The sequence below is a fragment of the Propithecus coquereli genome, unplaced genomic scaffold (genome assembly GCF_000956105.1).
Source record: "Propithecus coquereli isolate 6110/MARCELLA unplaced genomic scaffold, Pcoq_1.0 Scaffold118, whole genome shotgun sequence".
Lineage (NCBI taxonomy): Eukaryota > Metazoa > Chordata > Mammalia > Primates > Indriidae > Propithecus > Propithecus coquereli.
The window spans coordinates 1376117-1390392 of NW_012135858.1; the positions used below are offsets into that span (position 1 = coordinate 1376117).

A 14276-nucleotide genomic window follows, 5' to 3' on the forward strand; every position below is an offset into this window, starting at 1 on the left:
AAGTACCTGGCATCCTAAATTTTAGTATCTTCCTAGTCTAGAGGATGCTGCTAAGGTATTTTCAGCTTCTTTTCTGGCACAGGACTCAGCCAGCCAAACAGTTAGCCAAAGTGAGTCATCAAAGTCAGTCATTTGTCATTGTCAGTGTTATTTTTATTAATCATTTAGGGTATTACTATCACCACTGTAGCCAGTGAAGCCCACAAAGGGAAAAATGAGTCTCTCCCTAATCTACTTACATCTTCAAAATAAAATCTGACTGGAAAGCTGTCCTTTCTGGGGAACAGGTGGAAATGAGACACACCTCTGATCTCTCATTCACACTCTTAGGTACAGTCCATTTTCTTAGAAAGCTTTACATTTTGAACCAAACATGACTCCTCCATAACTTTTATAATCCAAAAGTACAGAGCTGGAAGAGAAGCTTGCAAAGTGTTAGTTATATTCTGTCTTTTATAGGTGACCAAACAGACTCAAAAAGGTGAAAGCATCTGTCCGACTTCTTATAACTGTTTATTACCAGCGGTAGAGCAAAGAAGCCAGGCCCAGGGGGAAATGAAGAGATGGTGTCAAAGGACACAAAGTTTCAGGCAGAACGAACAAGTTCTGGAGACCCAACGTAAGGCACGGTGAGTCTAGTTAATGATACTGAATTGTACACTTGAAATTTGCTAAAAGGGTAGATCTTAAGTGTTCTCACCTCGAAAAATAAAGAGGAGGAAATGGTAACTATGATGATGACAGATCTGTTAAACAGCTTGATTATGATCATTTCACACTGTATACATACAGTCATGTGCCGCATAACAACATTTGGGTCAACAGCATACCACATACACAACAGTGGTCCTATAAGGTAATGGAGCTGAAAACTTCCTATTGCCTAGTGATGTCTTGATAAAAATAGAAAAAGACTTATACAATAAGGATATTTAAAAAACTTCATACAGCTGTACAATGCGTTTGTGTTTTAAAGTGTCATCATAAAAGAGTCAAAAAGTTTTGAAAAATTAAAGTTTATAAAGTAAAAAGTCTAGTAAGCTAAGGTTAATTTATTCTTGAAGAGAATGTTTTATAAATTTAGTGTAGCCTAAGTTTACAGTAATATCCTAGGCTTCATCTTCACTCACCAGTTACTCACTGACTCACCCAGAGCAACTTCCAGCCCTGCAAGTTCCATTCATGGTAAGTGCCCTACATATGTGTGCCAATTTTTATTTTTTAACTATATTTTTATATACCTTTCCTATGTTTAGATATGTCTAGATACATAAATATTTACCATTGTGTTACAATTGCCTAAAGTATTCAGTACACTAACATGCTGTATAGGTTTGTAGCCTCAGAGCAATAGGCTATGCCCTATACTCTAGGTGTGCAGTCAGCCATACCATCTAGGTTTGTGTAAGTACACTCTGTGAAGTTCGCACAAAATCACATAAGGATGCATTTCTCAGAACGTATCTATCGTTAGGCAATGCATGACTGTATCTCAAAACATCAAGCTATACAATTTAATATATGCAATTTTTATTTATCACTTATATCTCAATAAATCTAGTTTTAAAAAAAGAATCCAGGCAGACGTGTCTACTATCATTTCTCAAGTTTCATCATTTCAAAAAGTTAATCACAGACTTAACAGGTGACCCCACAACTCCACTCCTAGGTATATACACAAAAGAACCAAAAACAGAGACTCAAAGAGATACCTGTACACCAATATTTATAGCAACATTATTCACAATAGTCAAAGGTGGAAACAACCCAAGTTTCCATCAACTGATAAATGGATAAACAAAATGTGGTATATACCTACAAAGGAATATCATGCAGCCATGAAAAGGAATGAAGCTGTGATACATGCTACAATGTGGATGAATGCTGAAATATGCTAAGTGAAAGAAGCCAGTCACAAAAGGACATATGCTATATGATTTCACTTACGTGAAATATCCAGAATAAGCAAAATCACAGAGATAAAAAATAGGTTAGAGGTTACCAGTGGTCAGGGTGAGTGGGAATGGTGATTATTGCCTAATGAGTACAGAGTTTCCTTTTGGGGTGATGAAAATTTTGGAAATAAGTAGTGGTGATGGTGGCATGATGTTGTGAATGTATTTAATGCCACTGAATTGTGTACTTAATAACGGTTAAAATGATAAACTTCATGTTATGGATATTTTATCACAATAAAAAAATAGTTTTAAAAAAAGCAGAGGAAAGGTCAGAGTGACGCTATATGAGGAGGACCTGACCAGTTGCTGCTGGCATTAAAGCTGGAGGAAAGGGAACACAAGCCAAAGAGTGTGGACACCCTCTGGGAACTAAAATAGGTAAAGGAACGATTCTGGTACCAGGAAAATTGGAGGGCCACACACAGAGGAATGAAACAGGACCCCTATCTCTCACCACTCACAAAAATTAATTCAAGATAGATAAAAGACTTAAATGTAAGGCATGAAACCATAAAAGAATACTACAATAAAACATTGGAAAAACTCTTCTAGATATCGGCCTAGGCAAAGAGGACCCCAATGGCAATCACAGCAACAAAAATAAATGAATGGGACTTGATTAAATTAAAACTTCTGCACAGCCAAGGAAATAATCGACAGAACAAATAGACACCCTACAGAATGGAAGAAAATATTCACAAGCTATACACCCAATAAAAAACTAATAACCAGAATCTACAAAGAACTCAGGCAAATCAGCAAGGGAAAATCAAACAACCCCATCAAAACATAGGCAAAAGACATGAACAGAAGCTTTTCAAAAGATAGACAAATGGCCAATAAACATACAAAAAATGCTCAATGTTACTAATCATCAAGGAAATGCAAATTAAAACCACAATGAGATATCACCTTACCCCTGTAAGAATGGCTTTTATTAATAAGTCTAAAAACAATAGACGCTGGCTTGGATGCAGAAGAGAAAGGAACACTTATACACTGCTGGTGGGACTGCAAACTAGTACAACCTCTATGGAAAACAGTATGGAGATTCCTCAAAGAACTAAAAGTAGACTGACCGTTTGATCCAGCATTCCCACTACTGGGCAAAGGAAAAGAAGTCATTTTATCAAAAAGACACCTGCACTTGAATGTTTATTGTAGCACATGTCACAACTGCAAAGATGTGGAATCAACCCAAGTGCCCATCAATTCATGAGTAGATTAACAAAATGTGTATATGTATATCATAAAATATTACTACTCAGCCATGAAGAAGGATGACGTATTGCCTTTTACAACAATTTGAATAGAACTAGAGACCATTATCCTAAGTATCTAAAGAATGGAAAAGCAAACACCTCATGTACTCACTATTAAACCGGAACTAACCGATGAGCACACATGTGCACAGAGAGCTGGCGGGAGTGGGGAGGAGGGCATGGGCGATAACCTATTTAACGGATACAATGAACACTATCTGGGTGATGGGCACTCATAACTATGATTCAAGCATTATAGAAGTGTTCCATGTAACCACATATACAAAAAAAGAAATGATTCTCCCTTCGAGATTCCAGAAATAAATGAAGTCTTGCTAAGAACTTGATTTTAGCCAAGTAAGACCTTGTCAAACTTCTAACCTTACAGAACAACACTGAGTTGTTTTAAACCACTAAGTTCATGACAATTTGTTGCAGAAGCAATAGAAAATTAATACTTTTGCTGATGATGTTTTGGCTCCTCCAATACAAGGCTTTCTTCATTCTGAAATCCCAAATTCTAAAATTTTCATATCTACTTCAAACTGCCAGTCACCACAGGTATCATTTCCATTTTATATGCTGTAGATTCAAATTGATACAAGCCAGTACTTAATGTAATTACAGTAGGAAATAGAAAACCTGGGGGGACTAGATGTCCTAAGATTAAATTACTAAAAAAATCTAAAAGTTATACTATCAGCTGACAAAGAAGACATGTCCTGAAATAAAACTCTACACTATCTAAACACACCCAATAACGCTGGCAGGACTTAAGGTTTCACTGCAACACATGTTTATCAGTCTTGATGGACTCTGTTTCCAGAAACCCACAGCGTCTTCACAGATAAGCCCAGCCAAGACAGGCAGGAAAATTGGACAGTGTTGCATGGCAGACCTTCTGACGTATGACAAGTTGATTAATTTTTCTGTTCTTGGTTTTCTCCTTCTTTACCTTGCTACTTAGCCCCTGGCCCTTACCCTTCATGGCTGTGGAAAAGACCATCAAGTAAACTTTTGTACCTATGTGTACAAAATCCTGGTATTAAAGCACTACTTTGCTGGTATTTTTGTGGTCAACACTCACCATCAACAAGTTAATTCACATGTGATGTCTCTAAGAGAACACTTTTCTATTTAATTTTTTTAAAATGCTGAACTCCTCAAGATGTCACAGAAACCAAAGAATTCCCCAAACAACTGATATTAAGAACAAAATTTAACAACCCCAAAACCTTTTTGAGGGGACCACCAATCACATTCACTTCTCTTTCTTTCCTTACAAGACTGCAAGTCCCTGGAGAGGAGAAGAATTTGTTTGTCCTCCTTATAGCCCCAGTCCTCCAGCAACGTGCCTAGCACTCAGGTGGTACTTAATGTTTGCGCACTGAATTCTGCTCACACAGGCTGTATTATGATAAACTAAAGGCACACCCCCAAGATCTTTTATCTTCTTTTAGACAAATAAATGATTAGGACCAGGAGTGTCAAATTTAACCATCATCTATTTACAGGTGGTTGTTAAATCTTATACCAGTACTACTAAGATTGTCTATTTCGATCCCGTAAAATTTAAAAAAATATTTAAAAGGTCAGGAATGTACCTTATCCTCTCATACTCCAGCCTCTGCTCATACCTAACCTGCCTCTCTTACAGCCCCACCCACCTTCTCTACCAAATCTACATGCAAACCCAGGTCCTCAATCATCCATACACCACGCTTAGAGTCACTTTTGCTTTGTATTATCACTAACAGCACTTGTCTGGGGGACCAATCATGATCCTATTTGTTGTTCTATCATTTCACATGTGTATGCTTCTTATCCAATGACAGGGAAAGTTCGCTGGCATACTTTGATATCTTTTAATACAATTCTCAGAACATGAACAAACAGCACACATTTAATAAATGGTTCTGAGTTAAGTAAAACTCCCACGATACCAGCAAAACCAATTCTGATGTATGGGTACATGGAAATTTAGATTTCATACGTGCAGTGCAAAACAACTATGACATTAAATAATAATTATTAGATTAATAGAAAGGTTCATGTGAAATAAAATCCATGTCATTTGAGTTATTGCTTGTTTTATATTCTCACACTACAGTGGTGTATTCTAGGCATAAAATGCTACCCAAGTGTATGGTCTGGTCTCACACAAGGAAACACGGTCTCATTTGCACTGCGTGCACCAAGCAAAGCAGTAAGAAAAAGAACACCTTCCAGAAGGGGCACACACCAACACTTACAAACAAAGAATTTCTGGGAAGCAGGCCCCAGAATGTGTGCTGCTCAATTTTAAGTGTTAGACTTTGGCTGTGTGCAGGAAAAAGGAAGAAAGCACGCACGCGAGAGAAATGAAAATGGGAGTGTGTGGGTGGGGACCTGACTATGTTGATTCCTTGTGCTTCTCGCAACACAACAGTAGGCCCAGGGGACATGACCCTGACTGCTGAACTCAGTACACCCACTCAACATGTTCTAGATGTAAACACTTTTCTGTTTCCTACAAAGTAGTGTTATCCTTCTGTAAGAGAGCTACAAGTATTTGGAGAAATGCCCACATACTACATTGGCCATTTAATCTTTGCATTCTTACATTCTGTAACAACTCCACTCTGTTCATTCAAGAGATGAACCACACCTAACTCACATGAACACATGTATCCTACTACAGATTACACCTCAAGTCCTCAGGAGCCCAGGGCTAATGCAATACATTCCATCTAAGAACCTAACATTGCTTCCCATCCAAAGAGTTTGTCAGCTTACAGTGTGCCTCTGATTCAGGTCTGTCTTCTTACAGAGAGAAACTCAACTCCAAGTACAAATGAACAAGTGTTTGATATTAGGCTTTAAAGAGAAGCGACAGGATCACGAGACTTCCAATTTGTGACCTGAAAAAGTACATAGTACTTACTCTCCATCCCAAACAAGCCTTTAAAACCTGATCCTCCACACACTGTCCTATCTCAAGGGTCTGCTGGCTTGGTGTTATTGTAGCATTCCATCCTAATCAGCTGGTCCACTGACAAATAGGTCCATTCATTCTCTTTCTCTCTTCTACACATATATTTATAAATGGTAAGCACAATATATTCTCTGTTATTGCATGGGGTTGGGCAACAGGCACACTGTTTAATAGAGAGGTGCCACGCATACCATGCATGATTTCTAAATGAATAGGATTTATCAAGATATATTAACACAAAAGCCATACTATCATAACTTCATCTTTCTTAAATGACTCAAAGAACACCAGAATTTTAGAATGTCTTCTGGTCATTGCAACGAATTACAATTACAAGCTTTGGAATAACTTAGACCTCTGGGTTCAAACTCCAATTACTAGCAGTTCATTTTGGCAAGTAACTAAATTTCTCCAAGTCTCAGTGCTTTTGTTTGAAAATGAGAACAAAAACATCTCCCTGTTAGGATCACCACGAAACACGGAAAGCACCTCTCACAGCAAGAGACACATGAACAGCTGTGTGGTATCCACACGAGAGTGTGGCTGAAGACAGAGATTATAGTCTTCATTTAGAAACAAAATCAACAAACAAAAAAAACCCAAGTTTATATGCCAGGGCTGAAACTGCTTGCTGTATGTCCACAGGCAAGTCCCTTAATCTTTCTGAACTTTAGTTTCCTCATCGGTAAAACAACCCTATCTAATCCAAGAGCATTTCCGGAGGAGCCTGACAGAAGAGGCTTTATACCACAGGGCTGCTGTGAAAATTAAAAATCAAACGAGTGAACACACATGTAAAGCGTTTCATTGAGCTCAGTGCCTGATGTAAGTGTTTAATGAACTTCAGCTATTGAGTACAGAACACAATACAACCAAATTCCAGAAAGAGAAGAGTGAAGTATTGGAGTGAAGTATTGGCACAGTATCTTAACTGCTTTAACAGAATGCCTCTGAGAGCTTCCCACTTACATAGGTAAGAATTTCTGGTACTATAAATACAATGGATGTCTAGCTAACAGTTAAATGATTAACTTAATAGAAATGTCTATAATTGTGGTTCCCAAACTGAGTGCCAAGACACCCCAAAGCACTACAGTGAGCTCAAAGGAAATGGTGGCATTACTTTAGAAGGAAGCAACAAAACTCAAAATCTGTCTGACTCCACACCAACTACTGGCCTGATGTAGTTCACAGTTTCTGCATTGAATCATGCTACATGTCTTTCCACAACATACTACCTTTGCAAAGTTGGTTAGTTAGCAGGTGCTGTGACAAAAAGTAACAGGAGAAAAATCAAAATTGAACAGAAAATGAGAGTGATCGTGTACAATCTGAATTCAAGGTCTGAGAACTTGTGCAGTGCCCAACAGGTGCGCATATAATATTTACAACTGTGGTTTCTGAAGGAATAAAAGTATTTTTTCTCACAATTCATATGTAATATTCTTTTAAACAATCACTAAGCTATTAAGACATAAATACTCAGTTGTTCAGACATAAGTACTTAATAAATGGAACATTTAGGTTTTTCTTTTAGTGTAGGAGGCACTATAATTGAGACACTAAAGGTGTTGTGAACTGAAAAACTTTAGAAACTTCTGATCTAGATTTTATCCACCCCCCGCCCCCATCACACCTGATATTACTGCTTTCTGGAAGTACAGCTGGCCCTCCGTATCCATGGGGTCCACACCTGTAGATTCTACCACCACAGATCAAAATATTTGGGAAAAAATTGCACATGTTATGAACATATACAGACTTTTTTCTTCTCACTATTCCTTAAGCAATACAGTATAACAACCATTTACATAGCATGTAAACTATATTATGGATCATAAGTAATCTAGAGATGATTTAAAGTATACAGGAGGGGCCGGGCATGGTGGCTCACACCTGTAATCCTAGCACTCTGGGAGGCCAAGATGGGAGGATGGCTTGAGGTCAGGAGTTGGAGACCAGCCTTAGCAAGAGGAAGACTCCCGTATCTACTAAAAATAGAAAGAAATTAGCTGGGCAACTAAAAATAGAAAAAATTAGACGGGCATGGTGGCACATGCCTATAGTCTCAGCTACTGAGGAGGCTGAGGCAGGAGGATCACTTGAGCCCAGGAATTTGAGGTTGCTGTGAGCTAGGCTGACGCCATGGCACTCTATCCCTGACAACAAAATGAGACTCTCTCTCAAAAATAAATAAATAAATAAAGTATACAGGAAGATGTGCATATGTTATATGCAAATACTATGCCATTTTATATAAGAGACCTGAGTATCCATGGGGGTCCTGGAACCAAACTCACCCCCCCCCAATATCGAGAGACTATTGTATTCTAAAATAAAAGGATTTCTACAAAGAATTTTATACTTTCTTCTCAAACTGTATGAGAAATTATTAGAGCAGGTGATGAGACTGACAAATAAAATTTTATCATAAAAATGAGATTTCTTTTGGAGTTCAATGTAAACAGCATGTCACGTAATACGTAGCACCCTAGTTATTAGCTCGATAAACTTCAAGCCAGATAAAATTTTTTCACATGTGACTTGTAAAGAAATCTTTCAGACTAAACATTGTTTCAAAACTGTTTGATAGAGCTTAGTTTCATGATAGAGTATTATTCCAAAATGCCTGTTGTCCTGGCATAATTATTAACAGTACCCCCTTTCAATCTCAAAATTACTCAATCTGGATGATTAATTACACAGACACCCTAATTTACAAGCCAGTTACACCCTGAAGAAATCAAGGTATGAATGTCTGTCTATAGCTATGCAAGAATGAAAAGTGTAATACCAAATTTCAGTTTTCAAAAACTCAATTATCAGACACTCAAAGACAAGGCTAGTAGTACCAGACCCCCACTAATATTCTTCTAACCCAGTCCTGTGGCTCTGAGGACACTGGGAGGTGGACAGCAAGTCAGCACTCCCAGCTGCCAAAGCTACTGAGGAGCGAGGCTCTGCTCCTTACAGGTTTCATGCATGTTTTACTGAGTTGTTAACAACTTGCAACAATAAGCCAAGGGCACTTAAGAGCCACAACTTAAGCATTATAGGAGGTATCCATGTAACAAAAACACGTGTATCCCCCTCAACATTTTGAAATTAAAAAAAAAATAAGCCAAGCAATAACGGCTTTACTTATTTTAAGGAAGAAAATACCATAAGAAAAGCAACTCCTGTATTCTCAATTCTCATTTGTTCAAAGGTCTTTCATGTTTCATTTTAAAGTAGCTACTACTGGATCCTTTCCCTGATTCTACCAATTTTTTTCTTATACACACCCCCAACCTACCCTGAGGTAAATTCTAACTATCTTCCTTCATACAAAACAATACTTCTTATTCACTAACACTATATTTTTTTCTTCAAAAGAAACGCAGTAGCTGGCTAGTTTTCACACCGACTCTCCGCCCAGGAATCCACGTCTCTTACAAGTCTCTGGGGCAAGATCCTTATGTACATCATGTTTGAGGTCTACTGATAAAAAAAAAAAAAAAAAGTGCCTCAGTGTAGAAGAGAGGAGAAGCTTACATTCACTGAACAATCCATTTACTTATTTCTTACAATTTTGAGCACAAATGTATTACACACACACACACAAAATGAGAAACAGGTACGGGGGAGACTGCCTAGACAGAGCCAGTGTACAAATCAGAAATGGCCCAGTGTTCCTCATTGTGGGGTGTACAAACCATTCACTCAGCAGGAGCGGCGGTGGGAACTCAGTTGCAAGGGGACATCCTAGCTCGTTTTAATAATTAATACCTTCCCCAAATTTGTTTGATCTTAGTAAAGAGCTCCCATCGGCTTGTTGTTTTCTGAAGTTCTCTCCTTACCCAGCTTAGATCTATCCTCCAGGTAAATAACATTCTTGACAATGGACTACCGCTTCTTGCTCCACCAGCCACCTTTTCGACATAGTCGACTGACAAACCCCCAAACCTAGACAAACCAACTAAAGATTTTTTGCTTGATCAAACTTTAGTCAGGCTCCAGTACATTCTCCTACATCCATGTACGTACTTCCTTCTATTAATAAAATCTGGTTTTAGCAAGAACCCTGCTAAGTCACTTTAGCCAGTATCCCCAGCTTCTGTATCTGATGACACTCCACAGCCAACTGGGCTCCTCATCCTCCACCATCCCCCAGGTGGTGTGTCTGGTCACCCTGTCCTATCTTCAGCAAGAATTCTGTTAGGTCGGTTTAGCCAGAATCCCCTTATTCCTGATGTTTCCTTTTAACAGCTTTCCATCCACTGACCCCACCCACCTCCTTGGCTATAGTTCCTGATTCCCCACGCTGTGTTGGGAGTTGAACCCAGCCTCACTTCCCTACTGCAAAATCACAATGCAGTGGTCCCTACACCTACCAAGACAGTTCTGAATAAAGGCTGCCTTCCATCTTGAACAAGCACCATGAATAATTTCTATTTAATACCATCTCTATCTGTCCTGATATGTAAGCACCTGAGCACTGCAGAGAGTGCCCTATAGCCAGCCGGCAGATCAGTCCACCACGGAGCAACAATTACCACTTGCAAATGTTCCTCAACACTGCCCAGAAAAAATCTACCTTTTTCTGATCAACCTTTCACAATCTCTTCAAACTTCCAACCTCCATCTCCTCTCCTTACCTGTGCTCTCAATATAGCCTCACCCCCTGTACCTCAGAAAGGAAATAAACTCCCTCACACCAGAACTCTCCACATCCTGCTGCTACTAAACTTACAAATGTACCACACTTCTGTACCCTCCTCTCCTACTCTCCTCACAATAAAAAATAAAGGAGGTATGTCTTCCTATCTTTGGAGACATGCCTCTTGTATTCTTCTACTCACAAGGCCACTGTGAAAAACACATGTTCTGATCCATGCATTGCAAAGCGCAGTGTGTGGAACATTAAAAAGTATTCGATGAGTAATAGCTGTTTTCACTGTTAAGGTTTCCAATATAATTGTGGCTAGCGGGCAATCCAAGGATGAAACAATCAATCTTATATTTGATTATCGGATAAGCCTATCTTCAAACAAAATTCTCACTGTTACCACCTCCCCTCAAATTCACATATTTATCTCCACAAGAAAAACCAACCACAAAGGCTAGTATGAAGAACAAAAAAGGCACCAACATTTTCTCACCTTTGCTGACTTTAAAACTACTCAGACCTATTGTTAAATGATGGGGCACCAACAGTGAAAACTAGGTCCCTCTCCATACTTGCTATGATACAGTCAGTTACCAGTTTCTCTTGCAGGAAACTATAACTTACGGAATTTAAATGGACTAGAACATTTGGATCACATTCAAAGTGTACACCGTATCTTGCTGCCAATATCTAAATCACAGGGGGTACATAGGACTCCAATAGAGAAACTTTACAGTATACACATTCACCAGCCTCATAGTCATCTTCCTTCTAGAGGGAGTCTTGGCAATTAATTTCTCAAAAAAAAAAAAAAAAGCTAGACAAATTTATACAGAGTGAAACAAGACTGTATTACTTGTTTAAGCCAGGAACACAAGCAGGCTCTTTGCTCCTTTCTGTGTAAATATTCTTAAGACCCTCTTGCTCAAAACCCTGGACAGCTTGGGGAATTTTGATTTCAGGCATCCGGGTAAGCTGGCTGGTTCAGGTTGGAACCTCTGTACTGGCTGCTCATTCAAGATAAACTTTAAAAAATGAATAGAGTCTTGGTTCCCCCTTCCATCAACCCATCTGGAGCTCTCAATATCAGCTCAAAAATTTATCCTTTCAAGTTACATGTCCTTTAGAAAAGTCAGAGATATATTTCCTGAGTCACCTTTTAGGAAAGTCATCCTTTAAGTTTCACTGAATGTAGGTAAAAGCTAACCCCAACCCCAAGTCATTTTATAAAAGCAATTACATTATTATGTCAACAATATGGTAAGGACAAAAATCTCGGAAAAAAATAATTACTAAATAAATTTAGCCTTAAGAAAAGCATATTACGTCAAGAACCTCTATTTGGGAATTACTGCTCTATAAGGTTTGATTACCGGGCACCAAGGGCAGAAGGAGTTGTTTTTACTGTCCATAAAACTTTTAAAACTGCCAAATATCATGAAAAATGCGGAAGATTTCATGAAAGAACCCCAATTTTCACCTTCTCAGGAAAATTTGGAAGGCCTCACAACACTGGCCTGCCCTGCCAGCATGGGCTAAGGCTGAGTGGCGCCCGCCTCAGACAGGATCCCTGCTCTCTGGCTCGCCAAGGGCCACCCCTCCCTCCCATTTGTCTCAAATCCAGGCAGACTTTGCTAGTTCAAGGGACCTAACTTACTCCTGTAGACATCTGTGTTTTGATCCCTGTTTTAAGGCATTGTTCAGATCCCGGGTATGGTAGAGAGTAGGGGATATATTATTTGCAGCAGTTAGCAGATGTTGATTCTTCAGTTGAACAAATCTCAGGTGGTTTCTGAGAAAAGGTTTTGGGAGAGTAGATGGGAGGGTTTAATGAACCAGGTGCTGGGAAGCTAGCAGAGAGGAGGAGGGGAAGAAAACAACAATACATTTTACCCACCAAGAAATTTTGCCTGATATCAGCCCTGCTTTTCTTATTCATGAAAGTTATGTTGTGGAATGAGAATTGGACTGATTTCTTTTTTATTTTATTTATTTATTTATTTTGAGACAGAGTCTCACTCTGTCACCCAGGCTAAAATGCAGTGGTGTCATTGTAGCTCACTGCAACCTCAAACTCCTGGGCTCAGGCAATCCTCCTGCCTCAGTCTCCTGGGTAGCTAGGACTACAGGCACACACAACCATGCCTGGCTAATTTTTCTATTTTTTGTAGAGATGGGGGGTCTTGCTCTTGCTAAGGCTGGTCTCCAACTCCTGACCTCAAGCGAGCCTCCCATCTTGGCCTCCCAGAGTGCTAGGATTACAGGCGTGACCGGGCCAGACTGATTTCTTAATCTAAGTGTATTTGAGAGGACAATTTAGTTCTCATTCTCCTGCTCTCTTGGTGGGCCACAAATATCCTATGATTCTATTCGTCATTTGTCAACTTTCCTCTGGGTGTTGCCTATAACAACATGTTCTCTCAGTGATTCCCCCACCCAAGTTGCTCTGAAGTCAGCACTGTCTAATTCACTGTTCTGCTTTCATTAACATCGGGTGAGATCTAATAAAGTAAACCCAGCATTGCCTCAGAGCTCAACATTCTATCTCCTGGCTGTGCAAAAGAGAAAGCAGACAGACTTCCTCCAGGCTGGGGGAACATGAGAGTGAAACACAGATGGATGCTTTGGTGCCTCCAGAGCTGGGTTTTAGCCAACACAGCACAACTTAATTCTCCAGAAACCAATATTGGGAAAACCGAAAGCATCAGATAACCAAAATGACAAAAACAAGAACTCAATACATTGCTAGCTAATATATGCACAGATTACTGTATTTAGATGGATCATACTTATTCCAGGCTTGTGTGGCAGAACAGAATCTTGTTAGAATAGCAAGCCTGGAAGGCTCATGGCTGAGTCTGCCAGCCACCTGCCAGCAGAGACCTATTTACACACACGCTTTCTCACACAAATCAGAAGCAATTCAGTTTTAAAAGACATACACCTTTAAAAAAGCCTGTATTGGCCCTTGGGTGACCTATAATAAAGTCAGGAAATCCTTTCACAAATCAGCCCCTTTTCTCATTTCTCTCCATTGTAGTCATTAATTTAGATTTTGGTGGATTTGGTTAACTGGTAACTAATAGTCACGAATATGAGACGTTCTAGAGCTGTGTTATATAAAGTCCTCAACATCAGGAACCTCAACAACCCAACACTCAGCTGTCCTCCAAAAGCCACAAGCCAAAGGCCTACAGAGAGAGGGAGGCCAGACTCAGACCATAACTCTCAGGATGCTGGACCCCCATTAGAACAATCATGTCCACTGCAAATTCTAACTGATTCATTCATTCACGCCTTTCCTTTTTCTGAAGCCTCAACAGCTTTTCAGCTATGAAGCCCAAAAAGTTTGAAAGGAGATTCTGAATATTGACCCTCTAAAATCTGCATTCTCATCGATACTTTTCCAGGGGGCCGACTTTCACTCCCCAATC

General features: G+C 39.4%; 1 protein-coding gene across 1 annotated transcript in view; it reads right to left on the reverse strand.

Annotated features, from left to right (window-relative positions):
* The window catches only part of FMNL2 (formin-like 2), a 157898-nt gene extending 147782 nt beyond the window's left edge, over positions 1-10116 (reverse strand). The window contains exon 1 of the mRNA XM_012659111.1: positions 10084-10116. Coding sequence (XP_012514565.1) covers positions 10084-10116 — 33 coding nt within the window. The remainder of the gene's footprint in view (positions 1-10083) is intronic.
* Between the last annotated feature and the right edge of the window lie 4160 nt (positions 10117-14276).